We start from the raw sequence: 23961 nt of genomic DNA on the forward strand, positions 1-23961 counted from the left end.
CATCAGCCATCCGCAGGACAGTCCCACGGGCCGGGAAATCTCCCAAATGAAGTAAGGAGAACTGGGCCCTAGATAGCTGGTTAAGATGATCACCAATACAAAAGAAGGAGTAGCCTGATCAATGGGAATATACAGAAGACTGGACCAGCCAGAAATCCTGAGAAACTGAAGGCAAAATCGACAAGCGGGCAGTACTGAACTCATCCGGCATTGCTCAGAAGCTGGTGACGGACACCAAGCTCTGTGTCACAACACGGCTCTGCTTGGTTTGGGGCAGGGATGGTTTTCGGGTTTTCTGTGTCTCTCAAGACTATTACACTCCTCTTGATCTGGTTCCAAATTTACCAGGAAACCTGATAACCGATTCCACTTTTACTTCAATGCTGGTGGTCACGGTCATTGGAAAAGTATCTCCTTCTGGTAAATTAACTACCTGGCACTCTGGTTGGTCCCTTGTGAGTCTTGTTAGTTTTAAGTGTAAGTCAGTCTCAAAAGCTTAATTAGATTTGGATGTACTGGCAAAGACAAGTTCCTAGATCTGCAAAGTTCAGGGCCACAGCCTAGATCAAGAAGGTACACTCAGCCCGGCCACCTGCTGTCTAAGTGCCTCTGTTCTGTTCTCACATTTCCACAGGTAATAAACTAGCCTTACAAATAGCCCTCCAAAAGCCTATCCAATTCATAAAATTCAAAACAGGCCTACTTTTATCTGTCAAAGCCATTCTCTTTCCCCTCCTACTCACGGCTGTCTAAAATCATTCCCCAAAGTGCATATTCTACATATAGCATCGATGGTGGACACTGATTCCTATTAAATATGGTAAAAAAAGCAAATAGAGCAAAGCAGAATATATTTCTTTAGCCACTACTGGAAATGTACAAGTTCAGGATTTCTGGTCAGCCATGAGTCCTGAGGCCTTAGATATATGAGTCACCACTGCTCTATGATCCTTCTAAATTTTGCTTTAATAAATTTTTACGACTGTTCTATTTTTAAGTATTGCAATATTTTTAAGGTCACAATATTCCTGACAACCATAACCACTAGCAACAAAAAAATTCTTGCAAATTCTTCCATGTGTGATTGGTAAGTGCTTCATTTTCAAGATGTTACAGTAATCCATATTCAGAAATATGATAAAACGAAAACCTAGGACAGCTAGCTTGTACTTTGTGAAATTATGAGTCCTCCTACACATTACAGTACACTTTGGAGTTTTAGAGTGTTTTATGATGAATTCCATACCTGTTGCAAATGAGACTTGAATCATTCTCAAAAAGCATCTCTTAGGATTTATTTGCTTGAGAAAGTAGAAGTGACAGATGCCCAGAATAGATTTTAAAAAACATTAAATCTACAGAATTCTATTTCATATAGGATTTATCTACTCAGCACTGGACGGACCAGCACAATGGCTGGAAAAATCACTTTCCTGTTTGCACCATGGTGACTATTTTTCACACACAGGCGATACCCAGGAACGCACGGCCTCAACCCTCACGTCCTCCCATCACCGGAACCGTTTTGCTTTCTTACTGGTAAATGTTGCTAAATTGCCAGTCACTGAGAGCCAGGGACATCACTGCTTTAGAATAATGAAGCCATCTGATGAAGAAACTATTTAAAACAGGTTTAAATTTTCACTTACCTCTGCTGCTACTACAATCAAAATGAGGTCTGTTTTTGACTCTGGAAAGAGCGCATTCACTTGTGGAGACATTCCAATCAGAGCGCAGTTGGTGACCACAGATATAACACTCATTGTTTCAAAAGCCAACTAAAAGAAAAGAGAACATGAAATTAAACACCGCAATCGCTGCTTCCATATTTCCTCATCCTTTCTCGTATTGTCCAAAATCAAGGAAAAAGCCTTTCTTTAGTTCTAAATATTCCAAGTACATTTTAAACTTTTTTTCTAGAATGCCTTATTTTCTTTAGCTAAAAAAAAAAAAAATCCTGTTAGGAGGTATTTGAGATACTTTTGCCTTAAATATCCCCAAGCAGTATATTCTACCTTTCCAATAGGAGGTGGCCAGGATGTATTTGGGATACATCCTAGAAGGGTACGCTGCTAAAGTTACTCTACTCATATCTAAAGGGAATCTGAAGTTAGGCCACTAGAGAAAATCACATTTAACACGATTTCAAATAGAACTTATTCTGAGAAATTATCCTTCTACAGATCACACACCACATCTGGTTCAGCTGTACTTGAGGCACTAGTCACAATGGCCTCCCTTTGGCAGCATTTCCCAAGTCGCCTGTAGAACTTCAGAAAAACACAGACGCCAGGCCCCACTGAGACCTATCGAACAGACTCTGATGCGGGGTCCCCTGGAGTGGACCGTGTGGCATGGTGTGACCATTGCTCGCTTTTCTTCCTTCCCCCTTTTCTCTTCCCTTCACTTCCATTTCCTTCCCTTCCTTTCCTTATGTACAACACTACTGAATAACTTACCTACTCATTGCAAGAAATACAATTAGTACTAGAAATACAGATTTTTAAAAAAGCAAAACATGATTGAGCTCAAACTTAATAAAATCTTGTCCAGTGGAGAATTTCTATCATCTTACTTATATTTTAAGAATCCTTTGTGTAATCTGATTATTTTTTCCAGTTTTCTTGACAACAAATCTACTTAGGACTTTCTTTATCTTCTCTTTAAATTGCTTAAAATTTTAATTTGTTTATTATAATTATATTCCCATAGTTCAAAAAATCACACATTTGTCTTTCTCCCCCTTGCCAGCTCCTGTTCTTCCAAGATAATCAGTTATTTTTTTCTTATGTAGCTTTCTAGATACTTTGTATGCAAATACCAGCAAACTTGTATACTTTCTTACTCTCTTCTCAGCATAATACACATTGTCGGTCCCCTTGCTATTGTCACTTAAAATGTCTTGGAGGATATTCTGTGTCATACTCAAAGACTCCCCTCATTCTTTGTCACAACTGCTTAAGTATTTCATCACACAGATGTATCAGAATTTATCTAACCATTTCCTTATTGGTGGGCATTAGTTGTTATTACAAACAACTCTTACTCTTTATCATTATCTTCTTTCTGCTTGTTTTGGGTTTATTTTGTTGTTTCTTGTTTCTTGAGTAGGAGCTTAGATTATTGATTTGAGACTTTTCTTCTTTTCCAGTGTATGCATTCAGCACTGCTGTAGATATGTCTCACAAATTTTGATATATTTTCATTTTCAATCAGTTCAATGTATCTTTTGATTTCACCTAACATTTTCTCTTTGATCCATGATTATTTACAAATGTGTTTAGTTTTCAAGTGTTTGGGGATGTTTCTGTTATCTGTTATTGATTTCTAGTGTAATTCCATCATGGTCCGAAAATATACTGTGCATGATTCCAATTCTTTAAAAATCATAAAGTTTGTTTTATGTCCCAAGAGATGGTCTATCTCATTGAATGTTCTGTAAGCACTTGAAAAACATATGTGTTGTTGAATACTATGTTCTATAACATCAACAGATTTTGTTATTTGATGGTGTTGGTGAGTTCTTCTATATCCTTGCTGATTTTCTATACAGTGTTCTGTCAGTTGTTTAAAAAGTGATGTTGAAGTCTCCAACAAAACTTGTGGATTTATCTATTTCTCCTTTCAGTTCTATTAAGTTTTTGGTTCACATATTTTAAACTTTGTTTGGTACATACATATTAAGATTACTAAATCTTTTTGGTAATTTGACCCTTTTATCATCACAGAATGTTCCTCTCTGGTAATTTTCTTTGCTCAGAAGTCTACTTTAACTATTAATATAGCCACACCTATTTCCTTTTGATTAGTATTTCCATATATATCTTTGTCTATCCTTTTACTTTCGATCTGCTTATATCATTATATCTGCACTGAGTTTCTTATAGATATATAGTTGGGTTATGTGTTTTAATCCACTCTGCCAACCTCTGTCTTGAACTGGTGACTTCAGACTCTTTGCAGTTAATGTAACTATTGATATGCTAGGACTTAAGCCTGCCATTTCTTTTTCTGTTTGTTCCCTGTTGTTTCATTTATGTTTTCTTTTTCTTGTCTTATTGTGGGTTACCTCAACATTTTTTGGTATTCCATTTTGATTTATGTATGTTTTTGAGTGTATCTTTTGTATAACTTTTTAGTGGTTGCTCTAGGTATGTTTCATATATATACACTATATACATATATTTTATATATGTATACTTTTTTTCGGTTTACTTATGTTGTCATTTATCAGTTCAAGTGAAATATAGAAATCTTACCTTTTACCATTACCTATTTATAATACAATTCTTAGTTTCTTAATATTTTCTCTACATATATTTAGAATCATTAGTGGTTTTGTTTGTTTCAACTATCAAACGTAACTTTAAAGATTCAAAGAGAAGGAAAATCTATTGTATTTACTTGTATTTTTGTTTATCATTGTTTTTTTCTTCCTAATGCTCCCAGATTCCTACATTCAACATTTCCTTAGAGAACTTTAGTCATACTTTTAGGATAGGTCTGTTGACAACAGATGATCCTTTTAGTTTCACTCTGAGAGTGTCTTGATTTCCTCTTCACTCCTGAAGGATATTTTCTCTGAATATAAGATTCTGTATTGCCAGTACTTTTCTTTAAGCACTTGGAAAATACTGTCGTGCTTTCTTCTGGCCTCCATGGTTTCTAATGAGAAATTGGCTGTAATTCTAATTGTTTTTCCCCTAAAAATGCTATTTCTCTCTTAGTACTTTAAAAATTTTTTTTGTCTTTAGTTTTCAGATGTGTAATTATGATGTGTTTTGGCACGGACTTCTTTGCGTTTATCCTGTTTAGGATTCGCTTGACTTCTTGAACCTGTAGTTTTAGGTCTCTTGCCAAATCTGAAAAGTTTTGGCCATTATAACATCAAGTACTTTTTTGGCCCCTCCCTCTTTCTCCTTTCTTTCTGAAACTCCAATCACAGCTGTGTTAGATTTTTTGTTAGGTCACAGATTTCTGAGACTATCTTTACTTTTTCAGTCTATTTTCTCCCTGTTCAGATCAGGGAATTTCTATAGTTCTATTTTCCAGTTCCTGATTCTTTCCTCTATCCCTTCCATTCTGCTACTGCACCCTGCCACTGAGTTTTTATTTCAGTTACTATATTTTCCACTCCAAAAATGTTCATTTGATTCTCCTTTATGGCTTTTATTTCTTTGTTGAAATATTCTAATTCCTTCTATTTTTTCATCTGTCTTAGGTATGTTTATAATTGCAGGCTGCAGCATTTTTATCATGGCTACTTTAAAATCTTTGCCTGACATTTCTAATATCTATGTCATCTTGGTGGTGGCATCTGCTGTCTTTTTTTCTTTCAGTTTGGTATCATCCTGATTCTTCATATGACAAGTGATTTTTTAATAGAAACATGAATGTTCTGGGTGCTATAAGACTCTAGATTTTATTTAAACCTTTTGTTTTAGTTGGTTCCTCAGATACCACTGCAGCATGAGAAAGGGGGTCGATATCTTGTTACACGTCCAGGTTCTTCATTTGGACACCACCGACACCCAAGGAAGAGAGTGGGGTGCTGCTTATTGCTGGGCAGTGGTGAGATTTCTGGCTTCCCATTAGACCTGCTGATACCTCCTTTGTTGAGAGAAGTACGAGTGCCTCATTTGTGCTCCCATGTGGCCTCTACTGTCCTGGGTGGTGGTGAAAGTCCTGACTCTCCACTAGGCTTTCTCTGAGACCACCCAGCAGAGACTGAAAAGGGAACCACGTTACTGCCAGGTAGGAGTGAAAGTCCAAGCTCCCCATGTGATCACCACTGACTCTGCACCCAGTGAGTGACGTCCCGGCTGGCCACTCTCCTAGAACACTGTCAAAGTTTTACACCTGAAAGGAGTCATAGAGATTATATTTTACCTCTCTCACCCCGACCCCCAATTTTAAAAATAAGAAAAGTAAGGCCCAGAGAAAGTTATGACTATCTGAAGTCACATGGCTAGTTTGTGGCAGAGCAAGGATAAAATCCAGTTTTCCCAAATCAATCTTAGGGCTTTTTATTAATCGCAATGCCTCATTTTGCTATTTCTTTTAAAGGAATAATTTTTTTCTCAAATAATTACCTGCCATACTCCAATACTGGCTGAAGGTTCGGAGAATGGACGTTTGAAGACTCTGCACATTTTTAAGGCATCTGAATTAACTTCAGTGAAGTTATTTATCACAGCGAAGGCAGCTGCTAATGGGTAAACACAGGAGAAAAGGCTCACATAACCAAACTGCAGGAACAACTCCAAGTAATCATCGAAGGTACCCTGAAAATGTGAACCACGAGAAAACAGGCATTGTTTTAATGTCATATAATAGGAATAACCTTTTGCAATACTATCCATGGCATCAGCCTTTAACCCTCCTGCAAAAACAATCTCAGAGTTTCTCCCAATTCCTTCTTCTCAACAATAGAATTTACTTAAATTCAAAGGCAATTTTATATTGAGGTCCCTAAAATAAGGAATGAAAAAATGATTTAGTCACTCATCTTGCATCAAATCATTGAATTATTACACTTTTTCTAAGGTAAACGACAGCAAAGCTAAAGATGTTTACCCTTGACCAAGAAAACAATCAATGATGTGGCATCACTGTTAGAAATCTTATATGACGGTCCCCTCACATCATGGGCGCCCCAGTATCTCAGTCCCTAACCCTCCTTTAAAAAACTGATGGTAGTGATGCCAGCGAAAATGGTAGAGTCAGGACCTCCAGAAGCTCACCCCTCCATAAAAGCAACATCAACAAAAAGGCAACATTTATCAGAAACAATTTTTTCAGTACTCTGGAAATTAACCAAAGGCTTGCAGCAATCTGGGCAGCATTTAGTTAAGAAAACTAGCTCGATCTTGTGGCATTTTCATTTAGCCTCATCTCCTACTCCCCAGTGCTGCAGCAGCCTTGAAACATAACATGCATCCTCAGTACCAGAGGGAGCAGAGTGGGGCTGGAGGACATGGAAAGCCACATTTCCAAAGGGAAGTCATTATATGACCTGCCTACTGGTTCCCTGTTAGACGCCACCGAAAAGGCTTTTTCTTTGTTCAACCTCACTGAGTCTCTCCCAGTGCTAAAAACTTCTCCCCAGGAATGTCAGATGAATGTTTTAACATCGGCCTGTCCGAAGTGAAGGGTTGCAGCTGGGGCAAACAGTAGATTAGCCAAGGAGCTCAAAGAGAAAAGCTGTGAAATGACCGGTCCACAAGCGTTTTTGAAAAGCTCCAACATTCTCCTGGGAATTGAGATGACCAAGCCCATGCACAGGATCATGCATAAGCCTAAGAAAGACTTGAGAAGGCTCTAAGATCTCACCTCTGACCAACAGTGAGGCTCTGCTCAAGCAGAAAGTAAATGCTAACGCAGAATTTTAAACTTCCTGCTTACTGTTGAAGGCGTGCCCTAACACAAAAACGGGTACCTAATAGACATCTACAGAACACTCATCCCAACAATATTTATTCTTCTTAAATCCACATGGAACATTCTGCAGGATAGATGGTATGTTACGCCATAAAACAAATCTCTAGAAATTTAAAAGGCTTAAAAATCATACCAAGTATCTTCTCCAACCACAATGGAATGAAATTTGTAATCAATAATAGAAGGAAATTTGGGAAATTCACATAATATGTAGAAATTGAGCAACGTACTCCTTAAAAAAATAACTCAAAGAGGAAATCAAAAGAAAAATTAGGAAATACTTTTGAGATGAATGAAACTGAAGATATAACATACTAAAACTCATGGGATGCTGTGAAAGCAGTGTTCAGAGGGAAATTATGACTGCAAATGCCTTTGTTAAAAAAGAAAAAGACCTCAAGGTAACTGAAAACTTCACCTTAAGAAGCTAGAAAAAGAAGAGTAAACTAAATCTAAAGTAAGCAGAGGAAATAAATAATAAAGATTACAGTGAAATGTAAAACAAAGAATAGAAAAACAATAAGAACAATAAAAGCAAAAGTTGTTTTTTTGGAAAAGATCAACAAAATTGACAAATCATTGCCTAGTTTGTGCAAGAAAAAAAAGAGAAAATTCAAATGAAAGAGGGGACATTACTACTAATCTTACAGGGGGTGGAAGTGGGGAGATCTCTAAAAAAAAATACCATAAAAATTGTGTGCCAAGAGTAACATTAAATAACCTTGATGAAATGGGTAAATTCTTAGAATGACACAAACTATCAAAAGTGACACAAGAAGAAATAGAACACCTAAGCAGAACTTAAGTAAAAAGATTAAGTCTGTGATCAAAAACTTCTCACAAAGAAAACCTAGGCCTAGACACCTGCACTGGTGAATTCTATCACTCACTTACAGGAGAATTAAAAACCAATTCTTCCCCAAGTGTTCCAAAAGCAGGAAAACACTTCCCAGCTGATTCCACAAAGCCAGTATAACCTTAATCCAAAACCAACAAAGATATCACAAGAAAAGAAAAATACAGACCAACAACCTCTGAGCAGAGATGGAAAAATCCTCAATAAAATACTAGCAAGCTGGATACGGAAACATATTAAAAAGATTATACACTGTGATCAAGAGAGATTTATCCCAGAATTGTAAGGTTGGTTCAAAATATGAATATCAATCAATGTAATACACTATATTAATAGAATAAAGACTATATTTATATATATACTTTTCATATATATAAACATATACAATCATTTCAATAGACACAAAAACAAAATCCAAAACCTTTTCATGATTTAAAAAAAAAAAAACTCAACAAACGAGTAACAGAAGGGAGTTTCCTTCACCTGATAAACAGCATCTACGAACACTCACAGCTAACATCAGACTTAATGGGGGAAAACTGAAAGCTTCCCCACAAGAACAGGAAAAGGACTAGGATGTCTGTTCTCAAGTTCTTGTCCTCAAGGTTCTAGTCAGTACGATTAAGCAAGAAAAAAAAAAAGAAGAAGAATCCAGAGCAGAAAAGAAGTAAAACTATTTCTATTTGCAGGAGACATGATCTTATATACAAAAATCCCTAAAAACCCCACAAAAAATTATTAGAGCTAATAAACAACTTTAGTAACTTTGCAGGATACAAAATCAATATACAGAAATCAATGGTATTTCTATACACCGTGAACAATCTGAAAATGAAATTAAGAAATAAATTCTATTTACAATAACAGAAAAAGAACAAAACAGTAATAAATTTAACAAATGGAGTGTAAGATTTATACATTGAAAACTATAAATCACTGCTGAAAGAAATTAAAAAGACCTAAATAAGTGGAAAGACAATCCATGTTCACGGATTAGAAGACTTAATGTTAAGATGGCAATACTCCCCGAAGTGATTCAGTACAATTCTGATCAAAATTCCAGTAGTATTTTTTTTTATAGAAATGATGGACAAGATAATCCTAAAATTCAAACGGAATTGCAAGAAACCCAGAACAGCCAAAGTAATCTTAAAAAAAAAAAAAAAGCAAGTCGGAGAAATCACACTTCATGATTTGAAAACCCACTCAAAGCTACAGTAATCAAGACAATGTGGTATTGGCATAGAACAGAAACAAACCCATATGCATACAGTCCTATGGTTTTCAACACGGGCGTCAAGATCATTCAATGCAGAAAGAATGGTCTTTTCAACAAATGGTGCTGCAACAACGGGATATCCACGTGCAAAAGAATGAACTGGGACCCCCTCTTCACACTATCTACGAACATTAATGTAAAATGGATCAGAGATGTAAGAGCTAAGGCTATAAAATTCTTAGAAGAAAATAGAACAGTAAATATTCCTGACCCTGGATTAGGAATGATTTACTTAGATATGACACGAAAAGCATAAGTAACAAAAAAAGAAAGAAATTGGACTTCATCAAAATTAAAAACATTTGTGCATCAAAGACTACTACTGAGAAAATAAAAAGATAACTTACAGAACAGGAGGAGATATTTGCGAATCATGTATCTGATAAGAAATTTATATTCAGAATATATGAAGAAATCTTATAACTCAATAATAAAAAGACAGGTAATCCAATTAAAAATGGGCAAAGAATATAAATATTTATTTCTCCGAAGAAGAGATACAAATGGCCAAAAAGCAAATGAAAAGATGATCGATATATTTAGGCACTAAGAAAATGCAAATCAAACCCCAGTGAAATTCTACTTCCTACCTACTAGGATGGCTATTATTAAAATAATAAGTATTGGTGAGGACGTAGAAAAAATGGGACACTCATATACAGCTGGTTGAAATGCAGAATTGGTATCACTGCTTTTGAAAACAGTTCCTCAAAAAGTTAAGCATAAAGTTAACATATGACCCAGAATATGGTAATGTATGTTCATACAAAAGCTTGTACACAAATGTTCATAGAAGCATTCATTATTCACAATAGCCAAAAAGTAGAAACAATCTAAATGTCTATCAACTGACAAGTGGATAAACAATTATACTTTATCCATACAACAAAATATTCTTCAACCATGAAAGGGAATGAAGCATTGACACATGCTATGGCATGAATGAACCTTGAAAGCATTATGCTTGTGAAAGAAGCCAGACACAAAAGTCCACATACTATATGATTCATTTATATGAAATGCCCAGAATAGGTAAATCCACAGATAGAACGTAGATTAGAGGCTACCAGACTGGGGGAGGGTGTGACTGCTAATGGTTATTGCATTTGTTTGGGGATGATGAAAATGTCCTGGAATTAGATAGTGGTGATGGCTATACAACCTTGTGAATTTACTAAAAAACAAATAAAAAAACTAAATTGTACATTTAAAAATGAACTTTGTGGTATGCAAATTTTGTCTAAATTTGTTTAAAAAGTAAAGAAAAAAGAAGCTGATAGCAACACGGAAGCTCCACAGAGACATAGCAGACGTAGTAGTTACAAAGAAGCCAAAGAAATGAGTTCACAGTAGAAAATAAGGAAACCATAGAAACATGAAGAAATCTCTCTGAAACTATGTTTGAAACCTTTCCAATATGTTAGGTTTAGTCCAAAGGAAGAAAGGATTATGTACAGTCATTATATACCTTCAATTTAAGGCAGAAGAGACGCAAACAGTATGGGGTGAGTTAGTAATCTTTCATAAATGGACAAAAGAGCCTTCACTGAAGCAGGAGGCCTGGGCATCGATGACAGCTGTCACCTGAGTAACATCACCACATCTCAACAGGACACAGTGACATGTTACTCAGATGCCTCACTAGACTCATGCTGTTCACAATATCACATTGATCCAGACCTGAGAGAGGCTGAGCAGCGCTCTGTCGTGCTGTGATTGAGTGACAGAGCCAGCCCTCGTGATGCCTAAGGCCACACCTGCCAACATCTAGCATCCTCAGGCCTCCTGATAATCACCCGGTGCACATGCAATGACAATTTCAGTTTAAGAAAAATACTCATCACAATATTTTAAAACAATATTAAACGCTAATATTTTTTTAAATGAATATTAATTATTACTGCATCTCAGAGTCAGTCTCATACCAAGATATGCATTTTAGGCTCAGTCGCCAAGAACTTTCAGTATAAAAGATTCCACTTCTAGTCAGATTCTTTTATTATTTTACTAAAATAGAAAACACCCAAACGTAATTATAGAGTATGGGGAATCGCAGGAAGTGTCTCTTTCAGATGCTCTGGATGTGTGGATAAAGCACAAACCCAGGCCAGGGATTCTGAGTGAGTCTCACTGACAGTTTTCAAGGCTCACCAAAGAGTAACACCAAACACACATGCTTTGGAAGCTGCCGAATTGACGTTCGGCTGGGGATTCAGTGGTGAGCAGTTTCTAAACCACTCTTTGGTTGCATTTGGCCCTAGAAAGTATTTCCTTACGTTGTGTTGCAGCTTACGGATGTGGTTTTAAAATATGCCCAGTGCTATAGCTGCCATTTATTTCTCTGAAGGGTGAAGTAATCAAGAGTAGGGAAAGAGTAAAAATCTCAGCAATTGCATCGTTTATACCACAATTTGGTCTTAAGAAATCCTCATAGCCTATGCTCAGCTTTCAAAATTGTGCCGTTTGGGCTCATAAAGTAAAAGGTTGAGCCTCTGCAGAGATGCGCAGACAATTTCTCTGAGATGTGCCACAGGCCAGTCGCCGGGAATCACGCCGAGGCCCTCCTGGCATTTTTAGCGCCCGGCACCAAGGGACGCCACGCCTGCACCACACCACACTCCGCCTGCCATGTTCCATCTCACAAGGGGACTCAGAGTGGTGGTATTTACATGTGACACTTTATCAGCACTTTTACGCTTCTGAGCACTTCTGAGTCAGTAACTTTAGTACACCAGGGACATAATCCAACAAGGAAAAAAACGCAGACTTAACAAAGCAAACAATCACATACTAAAATAAAAATACATTAACCAAGACATGCTCTACCTTATTAGCTGCAAGTTGGCTAAGATCAACTAAGACAATTCTAAGAACCCATATTCAAAAGTTAAGAACAAAACAGTTCTTAAGAACACTATAGTATTTCTGAGAAAATCATAATTTTATATATCTAATTTATTCAATGTATGAAAACACAGTGTCAGGTTCCATGTGATCTCTCCCACCTGCTCCTCACAGCACCCCTGGGGAATGCCATGTCTCAGAGCTCCCTGTGCTGAGGTATCAGTTCAGCACAGATCTGAATGACAAGGGAAGTAGAATGTGAAGCCACACGTAGTGCAAAGACATCGGGGGTCGGGCTGTTCTCTTCCTGAAACTGTTCTTTATTCAATATTATACTGAGTGTCTGCTAAATGTCAGGCTCTGTGTTAGAAACGGAGTTTTGTAATAAACAACATGGGGACCCTACCCTCAGTGACCAAGAAAGGAAAATTTGGAGCAAATGGCACAAAAATCCTAAATAAAATATCAGCATATTCAACACAACAATGTATATTAAAAAAAAAACACTGAACAAGTGGAATGAATCATTTAAATGCAAACATGGTGTTCCACTAAGAAATGTATTAATGTAAATGAAAATATTAAAGGAGATGTTATGATAAACTCAACGGAAGCAAAAAACTGGCATTTGATAAAATGTAACACATTCACGACAAAAACTCTTAGCAAAACTCTTAGTTCTCAGGAGGGACAGCGGTGCACGGTGAAGTCAGGTAGTCCCCAGCCCATGCCCCGCGGCTGGCGGAGCAGGTCCGGAGACCCCAGGGGATCACCCCAGTGCTGGTGCCGACATTATGGAGAATTGCTTTTCCCTTATTTACTCAGTCCTCCACATTCCAAATTTTCTAGAGTGAGAGAGTAGGTATTACTTTTATAATAATGTTTTTTAAGTTTCAGGTAAATTGCTTCCCAAAGTTTGGCAGCATTGTTTTTAGATTCATAAGTAGTAGTCAGCATGAGACTACAGAAATCTAAGTTCATTGACTTCAGTGAGTAAAAAAATACCCCAGGGGAAGTGCATAGCAAACAATGACATGGAACGAATGTGACGCGAAGCATCTCCCCTCTCCAAATATATGAGGAACTGAAAGAGCAAATATCTGATGCCGCCCCAGTGGAGAATAGAGGAGGGGCCTGTAGTAGATGAGGAGGGGAAAACGGGAAGATCAGGCAGGGCCATGCAAGCAGGTTGGGGGTGGCGCCGTCAGCCCTGGGTTCACTCACACACCCAGGACCTACGAGGGAAATCGCATCAGAGAGCCTGTGCTGAACGACAAAGACTCTGAATGGGAAAAACAGAGTCTTGAATCTTGTTCCTGATTTGGTCACCAAGTGTTTAATAAAAGAGCTTCAGCTGCCTATTTCTAACATGGGAAAAGCAACGCCTGCCTTACCTTCCTTCATAAAGGCAGTATCGGATGTCGAGAGATGCCAAAGAGGTAAGAGCTAAGATTCTGACAGTGTCACCTCATTAGCATACAGTTCTTGGATAAATTAAAATGGCTTGGACGAAAGGCATATTGTTTGAATTACTGAATACCATTCATGAAGCCAGAGGAAAAGGAGCAGAATTTGATCTGGAGAAGACCATGAGTTTGTTTTGGACACTTCAGGGGATGGTGATGTTTGCCCAAATAATTCAGAGAAAAAGAAGAGCTGAAGGCAGATTCTAACTGGTCACAGGAAGAAGGGAAGTGGGGACAAGGATATGGAGAATTATTTCAAGAAACTATGAGGGCAGGAAAGAGACAGGACACGAATAGCAGAGGGTGTGAAGGGTTTGCTTGGTTTGAAACAGAAGAGTCACTAACGATTGGGGCAGGCAGAAGGGGGAAGAAGGAGACACAGGGGTTCCAGGTGGGCCTGGTGCATGATGCCTCTATAAACAGAGAGGGGATGGAATAAAGAACTCAGGGGCAAGACTGCAGTTTAGTTTCTGTAAGAGAGTAAAGGAAGAAAATAACTGGCCAGAAATACCACTCCCCAGAAGAAGCAAGGAAAGAATTCTGACCCAAAATGAATTAGAATGAACATTTAACCCATAGTAAAAGCCAGCAACCAACCAACTTAGGCAAGACAGCTGTACACTCTGGCCATGTGCTCCTTTTCTTCAATGCTTCATGTGAGTGTGTGTGCCAAGGTGTTATTTTGCAGTGTGTGGTATTGATGTGTGTGTTGACGTGTGTCTGAGCCATGAGCTCATGGTGGTCAAGATGTGCTGTAAGTTTATACTTCGAAAAACCTTCTTCTCCCGACACAATGATAGAAAATGCTAGTGCATATATGTATATCTTAATCAAAAGACATGTATCACCACTCAAAAACAAGAAAATCAGCTGCATAAGCAAGAAATAAAACAAAATGCAAAGTCACCAGCAGGAGGAGCCCGGCCAGGCCCAGGTGGTGAGGGTCTGTACCCTGAGAGGCAAGGAAGCAGAGGGTACCCCACTACTCTGGAGTGGAAGTAGAAACAGGTGCCTGAGCCAAACCAAGGTCCTCGGCCCTTGAAAGGAGGCTGAGAAAAGCCACAGCTGCTCTTCTGGAACTACAGCTTGTGTCAACAGCAAGCCACCTACTGGCTTTGTGACTGGTTCTGCAGAACACCCAACGTCACCACAAGATGAGAACCTGGGCTACAAACACCTTGTCCTGGACCAGGGACTTGCAAGCCCAAGGTGGGGCAACTGCAAAAATAAGGCAGGGAGAAGTGAGCAGAGAAAGAGAATCGACTCCTACTCAAGATGAATATACAAACTAAATCCTTAAACACGTGAGAAAAACTAACTATGAAAGTCAGCTGAGAAATTTTATAATAAGGAGACAAATTCATTCGAGATGAAGAACAAGGCTAAGAAAGTTTAACATAATGAACCCTCACTGAGTGAGCCACCGAAGGGCTTATTTCACTAAGAAGAATATAACATATCAAGAAGGAATGTGCAGGATATAACAAACAACACCTGAAAGCAAACATGACCCCAAAACTCCCCTCAAACAGAGAAATAGTGAACATAGTCAGGGCTCAATAAAAGTTTGTTAAATACATAGTTAAGTTTTATAAACCTGCAGTGATCTATTTGTAGTTCCTAAAAATAACTCATAAGTTCTATCTTAAAGGAACGATTTTATATTTACAACAGCACCAAGTAATTTAAATTATAATTAATCTCGATTGGCATTCGACTTTTAACGATAGGTTGCAATCTTTTATTTGGGTTTGAAGCGTCAAGAGCAAGCCATGCTGTCGCCTCTCTGTGGCCATCTCATCTCTCCCTTGCTCCGTCATCTCTGAAGCAGCTATTCTCACCACCCTCGTCCTTTGGTGGTGTTAGGCATGACTTCAGACTCAAGACCACAGTATTTTTCATTGTAAAGTAGTTCATGGTAAGGAAACTGGCTGGAAAGCACTTACCTGAGGCCATGAGTACACTCATATGCATTGAATTCAATACATGACGAGTATTCGAATTCAGTCAATGTTTAATTCAACGAGATTCAAACTTACCAAATAGGTTCCCATTTCTTTTTCCAGGACGACTTGTTCATATAACGTAGCATCGATGTCTGCTTTTAAAGCCTGCACCTTCCTCTTCACCTGCATGTGGTGCTTCCTTTGGAGCCAATAAGGAAGAAGAGATTCTACAACCTGGTTAAGGATCTGGGAGGTAATCAGGAGAGTGGCCAAGCTCTAAAGAGAAGCAAAAATGATATTTGGCAATGTAGCTTCATAAAACCATTGCATGTGTATAATTATGTAATAAATAAAATGGAATTTTCAACAAACAGCATACTATTATGTTACAAAAACTAGTATCAGAAAAGCTAAGTGTTAGATGTTTCTAATTTATTGCTTTTTTAGAGGGAAGATTCAGATTAATATACAAAAAGATTATAATAAAATTGTTATTAAAAAATAAACCAGTAATGTGTCTACAGGAGAATTAATTGTCTCGAAATTGTGTTTTCTGTTATCTCGTCCTGGCTACAACACGTGAATCTAAATGATGTTCCCAACTTTGAAAAAAAAAGTTTGGCCGCAACTTAAAAAATATAAAACTAACACATCCTCCCTCACCACAGAAAACTTAGAAAATGAAAAAACAAAAAGTCACCCATAATCCGACCACCACAACAGAACCAATGCTAACACCTTAAATATTTCTTTCTAATCATACGTAAAAATTAAAGTAGAATCATCCCATATGTATTATATACAACTTTGTATTATTTCTTTTTCCTCAATATATTGAGCACTTTCCCACATCATTAAAAATTATTTTTTACTTAGCCCATGTGCTGTTGCTGAATGCGTTATTCGCAACCTTCACTATTATGAATGCTACTCCTTGGATACCCATGTCCATAAGCCTTCGCCCCATCTCTGATGATTGACTAGGGATGGATCAAGGTTCTTGGCAAAGCTGCCCAAGTGGTTCCCAGAGGTGCTGTGTCAACTTCCACTTTCTCCAGATGAATATCACTGTTTCCATCACCATCTCTGATTTTAAAATTCTACTTTTTAAAGAATCTTCTTTAAATTCTACTTTTTAAAGAATCTTCTCTGATCCCTCTGTCCCCTCTTCAATAAAGGAGACTCTCTGAAGTATAAGAAATGAGAAATCACACCCTATTAATACACTAATGGTGGGGCTGGAGAAGGTATGTACATCCAACATCAACTTCAAAAGTATTGTTTTAAACTTTTCCGATTTTCGAAAATAATTTTTAAAAAGCAGTAATATATCTAGTATAGTTTTTCAGAGCACAACATTTTAATTTTACTTTTATGCAAGCTGTTAGGACCATAACTACAAAATCTTTTACCTTTCTCTGTTATGCAAATCTTTTAATTTCCTGAGAAAATGATACCAAGCTCTCATATAAATATTAAAAAGCCTAAGCTTTGAGACTCTGCTCACTAACTAACAAGCAGAGAATGTTAAAACCAGGAAGGAGCAGCCCTCACTGACAGCTGACCCAGGTATAAAAAAGAAAACTTAGAAAGCAATCATTTGTGCTCAACTTATTATTCACTATTATGTGATCCAGAAGTGGCAAGCAAACAAAATATATGTCAGACTTTCTTAAACATTTCAGAAAAGACACAGCACAGCATAAGATATGCTGCTCTCTAAAGTTTAACGACTTATTATTTTTAAATTAAATGTGTAAGACCTATTTAAGATTACACCAGTCACCCTTAACCCGGAAACACACACAGAAGTTCAAAAAAATGTATGTTTTGCTATTAAAATTGTTTTTACAAACTTATACAAATATAAATATATGTGAACTATATATTTGATTTTACTGTCCTATATGATTAATTTTGCAAGTTGGTCAGCTTCAATTTCTTTTCAGTTGAGTATGATACATGGGACAATTGATAATGGGTTTTTTATTTAGAATTAGGCTTAGAAATAGGTAAAAATTAGGATTTTATTTGTGAATAATAGAAAGACAATTACATTACTTGAATATAGGAAACCAACTCTAAGACCTAAAAAATTGATACCATTCACACTTACCTGACGCAAGAGCTTCATATCCTTCAGGACAAAGGCAATGTAGAAGAGCGACGCAAAGCAATTTAGAAAGTTGAACTGCCAAAAAAAATAATGATATTTAATACTGCTCCACAGTTCTTTATTACAACTGTAAATACAGCATTTAAAAATGTAACAAGGGACCTCCAGTCAGGTTTTCCATAGTCCAGACAAGACGGCAAAGATCTGTTTCTCCCAACTCCTCCTCACTAAGCACATCATAAACTCTGGAAATAGCGCAAGAGACAACCAAACAAAGGAGAACTCTGAAAGGCATGAAAGGAAGGCGACCTGGCTTGGGTCCCCAGGACTGAAGGAAGGAACAACAGGGCACCAGGATACCTTACTTCCTACAGAAGAGGGAGACCGAGGCTCAGCATTCCCCACCCCCAACCTAGTAACCCAGGTAGCCCAGGTGGGCTCATTCTCCACCCACCCCCCTAAGAAGAGACAGCAGATGAGCGAAGCAGAAGTGGCAAGGGAGGCTGGTCAGGAACCCCCACTGACATTAATCTGCCAGAGGATGTGTTCTCCTCACCCTCTCCCCCCACACCCAGCCTGTCCTGACACTCCTCTGCCTCACAGAGTTCCAGGATGGCCAGGCAGCACCTGCAAGAAGGACCCCCCCACCACAGCCCTGGAAGCCGCTCTGTGCCCACAGACCTGAGACTCCCCACCCTCACCAGGAGACACCTAGGTAGTGGGGTGGCACTAGCAAAAGAGACCAGCCTTAACAACCAGTGCCCAGCCTGGGAGCATCTTTGTCACCATAAGCCTGAGATGCGCTTGCCCTGTCCAGGCACATAGTCCTGGGCTGGAGATGCCACTATAACAAGTGCCATTTCTTCAAGAAGCTGCCCTGCTCAAGAACCTGCAACTACTCCCTGCACTAATGGGTTTCCTTTCTGCCCCCAGCCCCATGCTGGCTACTTCCTGCGTAGAAGCATCACTTTCTAAGACAAAAGACTGCCATGAGTACACCTGAGAGTACTTAATGAGGGAATGGGGAGTATGGACAGAGTGAGCAGCAAGATCAATATAGCCACAGGGGAAGGTTGGGGTGCTAAGTTAGGGTAGAAGGTGAAAATCAAAACCCTGGGAAGGGGAGAAATGCTCTCCCTGTAAGAGTAAAAAGGAAGGGAGAGACCTAAGAAACACGAGGACCAGCAGATTCTAACTTGAGTCTTTTACAAGGCAGGCATGTGACACTGTATCCGGCATCGTTAAAGAATATTAAAATTTCACAAATAACAGAACTTTTTAGGGTAAATGGAGTGTTTTACCTCGAAGAGCAAACGTCCCATTTTATAATCTTTTGGAATGATCTTTTTAATTATTATATGTTTCCTTGCTTTCTTACACAGAGAACAAAACGCAATTTCCTTGCTGATTCAGTACCAATATTGTGAATATTAATTCTTTCATGGGGCTAGACTGAGGCCTTCAGAGCTTTTTAACATAACAATTCACCTGTCCCTTTTCTAAGGTGTAAAGTGCTAACATTGTTGAATTATTAGAATCTATTAGGACAGGTTTTCTATTTCCTTAGCTGCTCTTGCTTCTATAAACTTACCTACTTCCAGAAACCCTAACACCTTCCCAATGGTGGTTTCTGATCTTTTAAGGACTGAAAAAATAGATAAATAAGCTTCTCAGAATGATTTCTACAGCTGGAACGAAGACTCTTTCTATGTGGGAGCCTGGATCCCTCACTCAGGAGTAAAGCACATGAACTGTGTTAAATTGAGTCCAGCTCCAAGCTCCGAGGACTCCATGCACCTGTCTTGATTCTCATTTACGTTACAGATGGCTGACAGAACCTCCTGATAAATGAGGTGCTTTCAAGCTGGTATATCTTCGTGATTTATAATGATGGTGGGAAGAGGCAGAATGTGCAAGATTTTACACAAATGGCACACAAGTTACACAGTGCCTTCTTTCTATCTCTTTTTTCTATCCATCAAAACATGCTGGGAACCTCTTGGGCTCTGGAAATTTTCTTCAACAAAAATTTTTTAAAGTAACAATGTCCCATCACTAAACAGACTGTAGGTAATTGGAAGGATTGTTGAATAGTGAGACATTCAAAGAAATCACCAAAAAGAATAGAAACATGACTATAAAGTGGTTAATTAGTTTTTATATAATGAAGAATTGGCTACAATAGCATTTTTACATTTAACTCTTAGACCACGTGCACATTTGTATAACACTATTGAACATATATGTAAACACACTTAATCCTTGCCGACTTGCACAAAATATATGAGCTAACTGATATCTTAAATTATAAACACTTCTTCATATTTATATTCCTAAACATTAAATGATATGCATTAGTTTCATAATTAAAATAAATTTGTATAAAAATCTCTACTTACCACTAAAACTTTCAAAATTAAATGATTCTGGTAGGCAGATTCCAATCTGTGATTCTCTAAAATATTAAAAAGAAGTAATTTCTCTCAGATAAGGAAGCAATAAGGGAGCACTGTCATGAGCAGAAGTGAGACTTGTCCGAGGGCAGAGATGTCCAACAACAGAACCTCAGTCAGTAAATATGCTAGGCTGTCAATCGTAGCTACTGTTTACCACTAAGAACATCAGACAAGGAAGAAACTAAGAATAGGATACATTTTTCATGGTACTGCAATAGCACTGTAGTCTGAAACTATTTTTAAAATATTACTGTGACAAAGAAATGTGGGATGTGTTGGCAAATAACCCCATAGATAGCCACCCAGAAAAAGCCCCTGAATAAATGCTCATGGTAAACTAAGAGCAATCTCTAAAGAGCAGGGCAATAAAGAAAGTTTTCTCAACATGTGGCTTGAAATGATTAACTTAAAGGGAAACTCTAATTTCTATCCTCAGCTAAGAAGAGGAGACACTGTGCAGGTCCAAAGACATGCGGACAAAAGAACAAAAAGGAAGATTCTGAAGAAAGTGTCACCTTGCACAGAGAGGCAGTGTTAGGCTAATCTGGATTTGAAACCCAACTCAGCTACTCAGCCACTGTCTGACCTGGGCAAGTCAATTAACCTCCTGATACTCAGCCTCCTCACCTACAAATCAAGGCTGACACCACCCTCTTCCCAGAGTCATTGTCAGGATTGGAAATAATACAAAACTTTAGCCCAGTATCAGCAAAGAAAAGCACATGATAAGTGGCAGCTGTTGTTAAATGATTAATAAAAATAATTTAAAATATCTTTGTGGTCCATTATGTTAAGACCTATTCTTCCTATGGAATAATAACATATTTGTTTATTTGTTTGAATGCATAAATAGTGAATGGCCTATCAAGACTGTTTTTAAACTATAACCCAGTTCCTCTTTACCATATATGCATACATGAATATCCGCCTTCGCTGGGTTCAATGGCAGTCCTCAGCCAGACAACAGGTTTTCAGATACCTAGACATAGTTCATTGGGCCAGAGCATCAAGAAGATAATTCAATTTATTTTGGCCTGAGCATAAAACACGATTTTAATATTATCAGGAGCACAGGTTTTAGACACAGAGATTAGCCTGGCTCTTCCATTTGCTGTCCAAACCGTGTTAAGTCTCAGCACCCTTATCCATAACATGGACAAATGTGTCTATGTCATGGTGTCCTGAAGAGGGGAAAACGAGATGTGTGGGTAATGCACTTAGCAGGGCATCGAGAACACAGTAACAAACGCTCAATAAATGAGAGCTGTGATAACCACGATCTGGAGGGCATCAGGGCTCACAAAGCCCATGGACTTTTCCTTGGGTCTCTATAATGAGCCCAGAGCAACATCTACTACTTCACAAGGTAGCAGTCATATGAATCCTGTGATGTAAGCAATATGTCTTACAGGCAAATAAGATAAATAAAAAGCATCAAGTCTTACCCCACGAAGTTAAAAATTCAGCAGCGTATCGATAGAGGCGGTTCAGGATCTCAATCACAATGGCATAGATGATGCTGGGCACATACAACAGGACACTGGTCCACTCGGACCCGCTGCTCTCATGGAGACCCAAGGCCCATGTCTCCATGTCGAAGTAGATCATCATGACGTACAGAGAGAAATAGAGACAGAGGCACACAAATGGCAGAGAGACTAGGTAGATGCGCAGCTGTCTCTTGTAGCTGGGGTACAGAGGCTCTTCCCTGCCAGTGACGGAATTGATACCCAGGACCCCATGAAATCCTGGCCGGGGTTCCTCAAACTGTCTCTTCATGACCAGGGTCCCCCACCTGTAGGTCATATTGGCACAGCCACGCTTCCACACTTCCAGGATTACTGTGGACCAGATCAGATTGAATGAGGCGAAGATCACGTACTTGTCATAGTCTTCCCACACGAACAAGTAGTAAGGTAACCCAATGATTGCCATGGGGATTAAGGCAAAAGTAAAATATCCCAAAAATCCAAAGTAAAGAGCGATTGTTTCCCCAAAGTAGCCACGAATATTATCTATAATGAAAAAAAAGAAAGAAAAAAAGACCTTAAGTACAGACTACAAGAACTTTCTTATCATTTCAAGCAAGCTTACTCATTCCTTTAGTTAAGCAGGGCTCAGTCGACACTCTCATTTTCCAATAAGTGTGTGACGGCAAACCTGTCCTCCACACAGCACAAAGACCCCACTTGTCCACATAGCGAGCCTGACTTCCCCCAGCTTAGGGCCCGGCTCTGCCAGGCTGTTTCCTCTTTACCTCCTCATCTGGTGGATGCCTTCTTTCCAAAGAAAAAATCACCTTGCAGCTTGTCCCAAATCTCCAAGATCCTCATTTAAATTCAGCCCTGGCCAATGAGCCATTTTAATGTGGGGGTTTAATGCTCCTTAATTTTCTCCTACTTTAATATTATAGTTATAGACGTTCTTTTCAAAGAAGAATCCCCGGCCATAATATCCTGCTCCCTCTACCCAAAGCTATAAATTTTCATCAATATGTCATGGCAAATTTTTCAATACACTGAACAAAAATTATTCAAAAGTACAGAACAATATTCTACACATTCACTTCTAGAACAGCTGTGGAACACATTTATCTATACCTCCACATAAGCACTGGGCAGAAGGTCCAAGCGACATCACTGTTGATATTCTGTGAACTTGACATAAACTACCTAATCCAAAAGAGGTCACTAACACTGCGTCCTTTGCATCTATGTGGGTGTCTGGACTGTAAACGCATCCTGCACTGGGGGTGTGGGAGGTGCAACAGTCTGAGTTATTCCTTCTTGATTAATTACATATAATTAAAATATAATTTTTAAGAGAGAATGTGTCAGATTAGTCTATGGTTACGGTTTAGAGTTAGTTGGGATAAACTTTTTTCTCCTATCTTTAATTTTTTTAGCTAACCCAGGCGCTAGATATTAAAACAGTGGGTCTGATGAAGTTACTTCAAATCTGAATCAGGTAAGGGTATCCCAGCAATAAAAAAAAAAAAAAAAGTGCTCATGGTCCCGGGGCTCCAAACTAGATGACCTCCTTCTTTCTATCTCAAGGGAAAGTTCAAGATCTGCCTGTGGCCCAGCTACTATCACCAGTCCCAGCATTCCCAGAGACCTTGGGCCCACAACCGTGCTCAGCCTTCACCATCAAAATGAGTTAAACCCCTTACTTTCTAAAAAGTAGCTAATGGATACTTCACTTACAAGTCCTAGAGGCAATATTTAAATTTATTGCCACCTAAGTGCTAACCAAAGTGAAAAATATGTCGTAAGTATAACATAAAATGACTACTCTATTATCTGGATCTATCCAAACAAAATTATTCCTTTCAAAAACTACAAGAAAAAATTCAGAATTTCAAAATTTGATCTTAAAAAGTTTTGTTCACTGTTACAATAGTTATTTTCAAAATGGAAATTACAAAGAAAATTATTTTAGAGGGATTCCTTTATACAAAATCAAAAGGGAAATTTTTTTTTTAAAGAACTGATAATGTTTATGGTGAAATCTACCAGCTTAAATATAACTCTGAGTCTTAAATAAAACATAACTAAA

At 38.2% G+C, this 23961-nt stretch overlaps 1 protein-coding gene across 3 annotated transcripts in view; it reads right to left on the reverse strand.

Moving 5' to 3' along the window:
* Positions 1-23961, reverse strand: part of ANO10 (anoctamin 10) — a 153755-nt gene that overhangs the window by 109249 nt on the left and 20545 nt on the right. For all 3 annotated transcript variants that reach the window (XM_039837458.1, XM_039837459.1, XM_039837457.1), the window contains exons 6-11: positions 21849-22418; positions 20347-20402; positions 17948-18022; positions 15925-16107; positions 6093-6284; positions 1650-1778 (exon numbers count right to left, since the gene is read on the reverse strand). In XM_039837458.1, the coding sequence (XP_039693392.1) occupies positions 1650-1778; positions 6093-6284; positions 15925-16107; positions 17948-18022; positions 20347-20402; positions 21849-22418 (1205 nt within the window). The remainder of the gene's footprint in view (positions 1-1649; positions 1779-6092; positions 6285-15924; positions 16108-17947; positions 18023-20346; positions 20403-21848; positions 22419-23961) is intronic.

Source organism: Pteropus medius, unplaced genomic scaffold (assembly GCF_902729225.1).
Source record: "Pteropus medius unplaced genomic scaffold, Ma_sr-lr_union100, whole genome shotgun sequence".
Taxonomy (NCBI): domain Eukaryota; kingdom Metazoa; phylum Chordata; class Mammalia; order Chiroptera; family Pteropodidae; genus Pteropus; species Pteropus medius.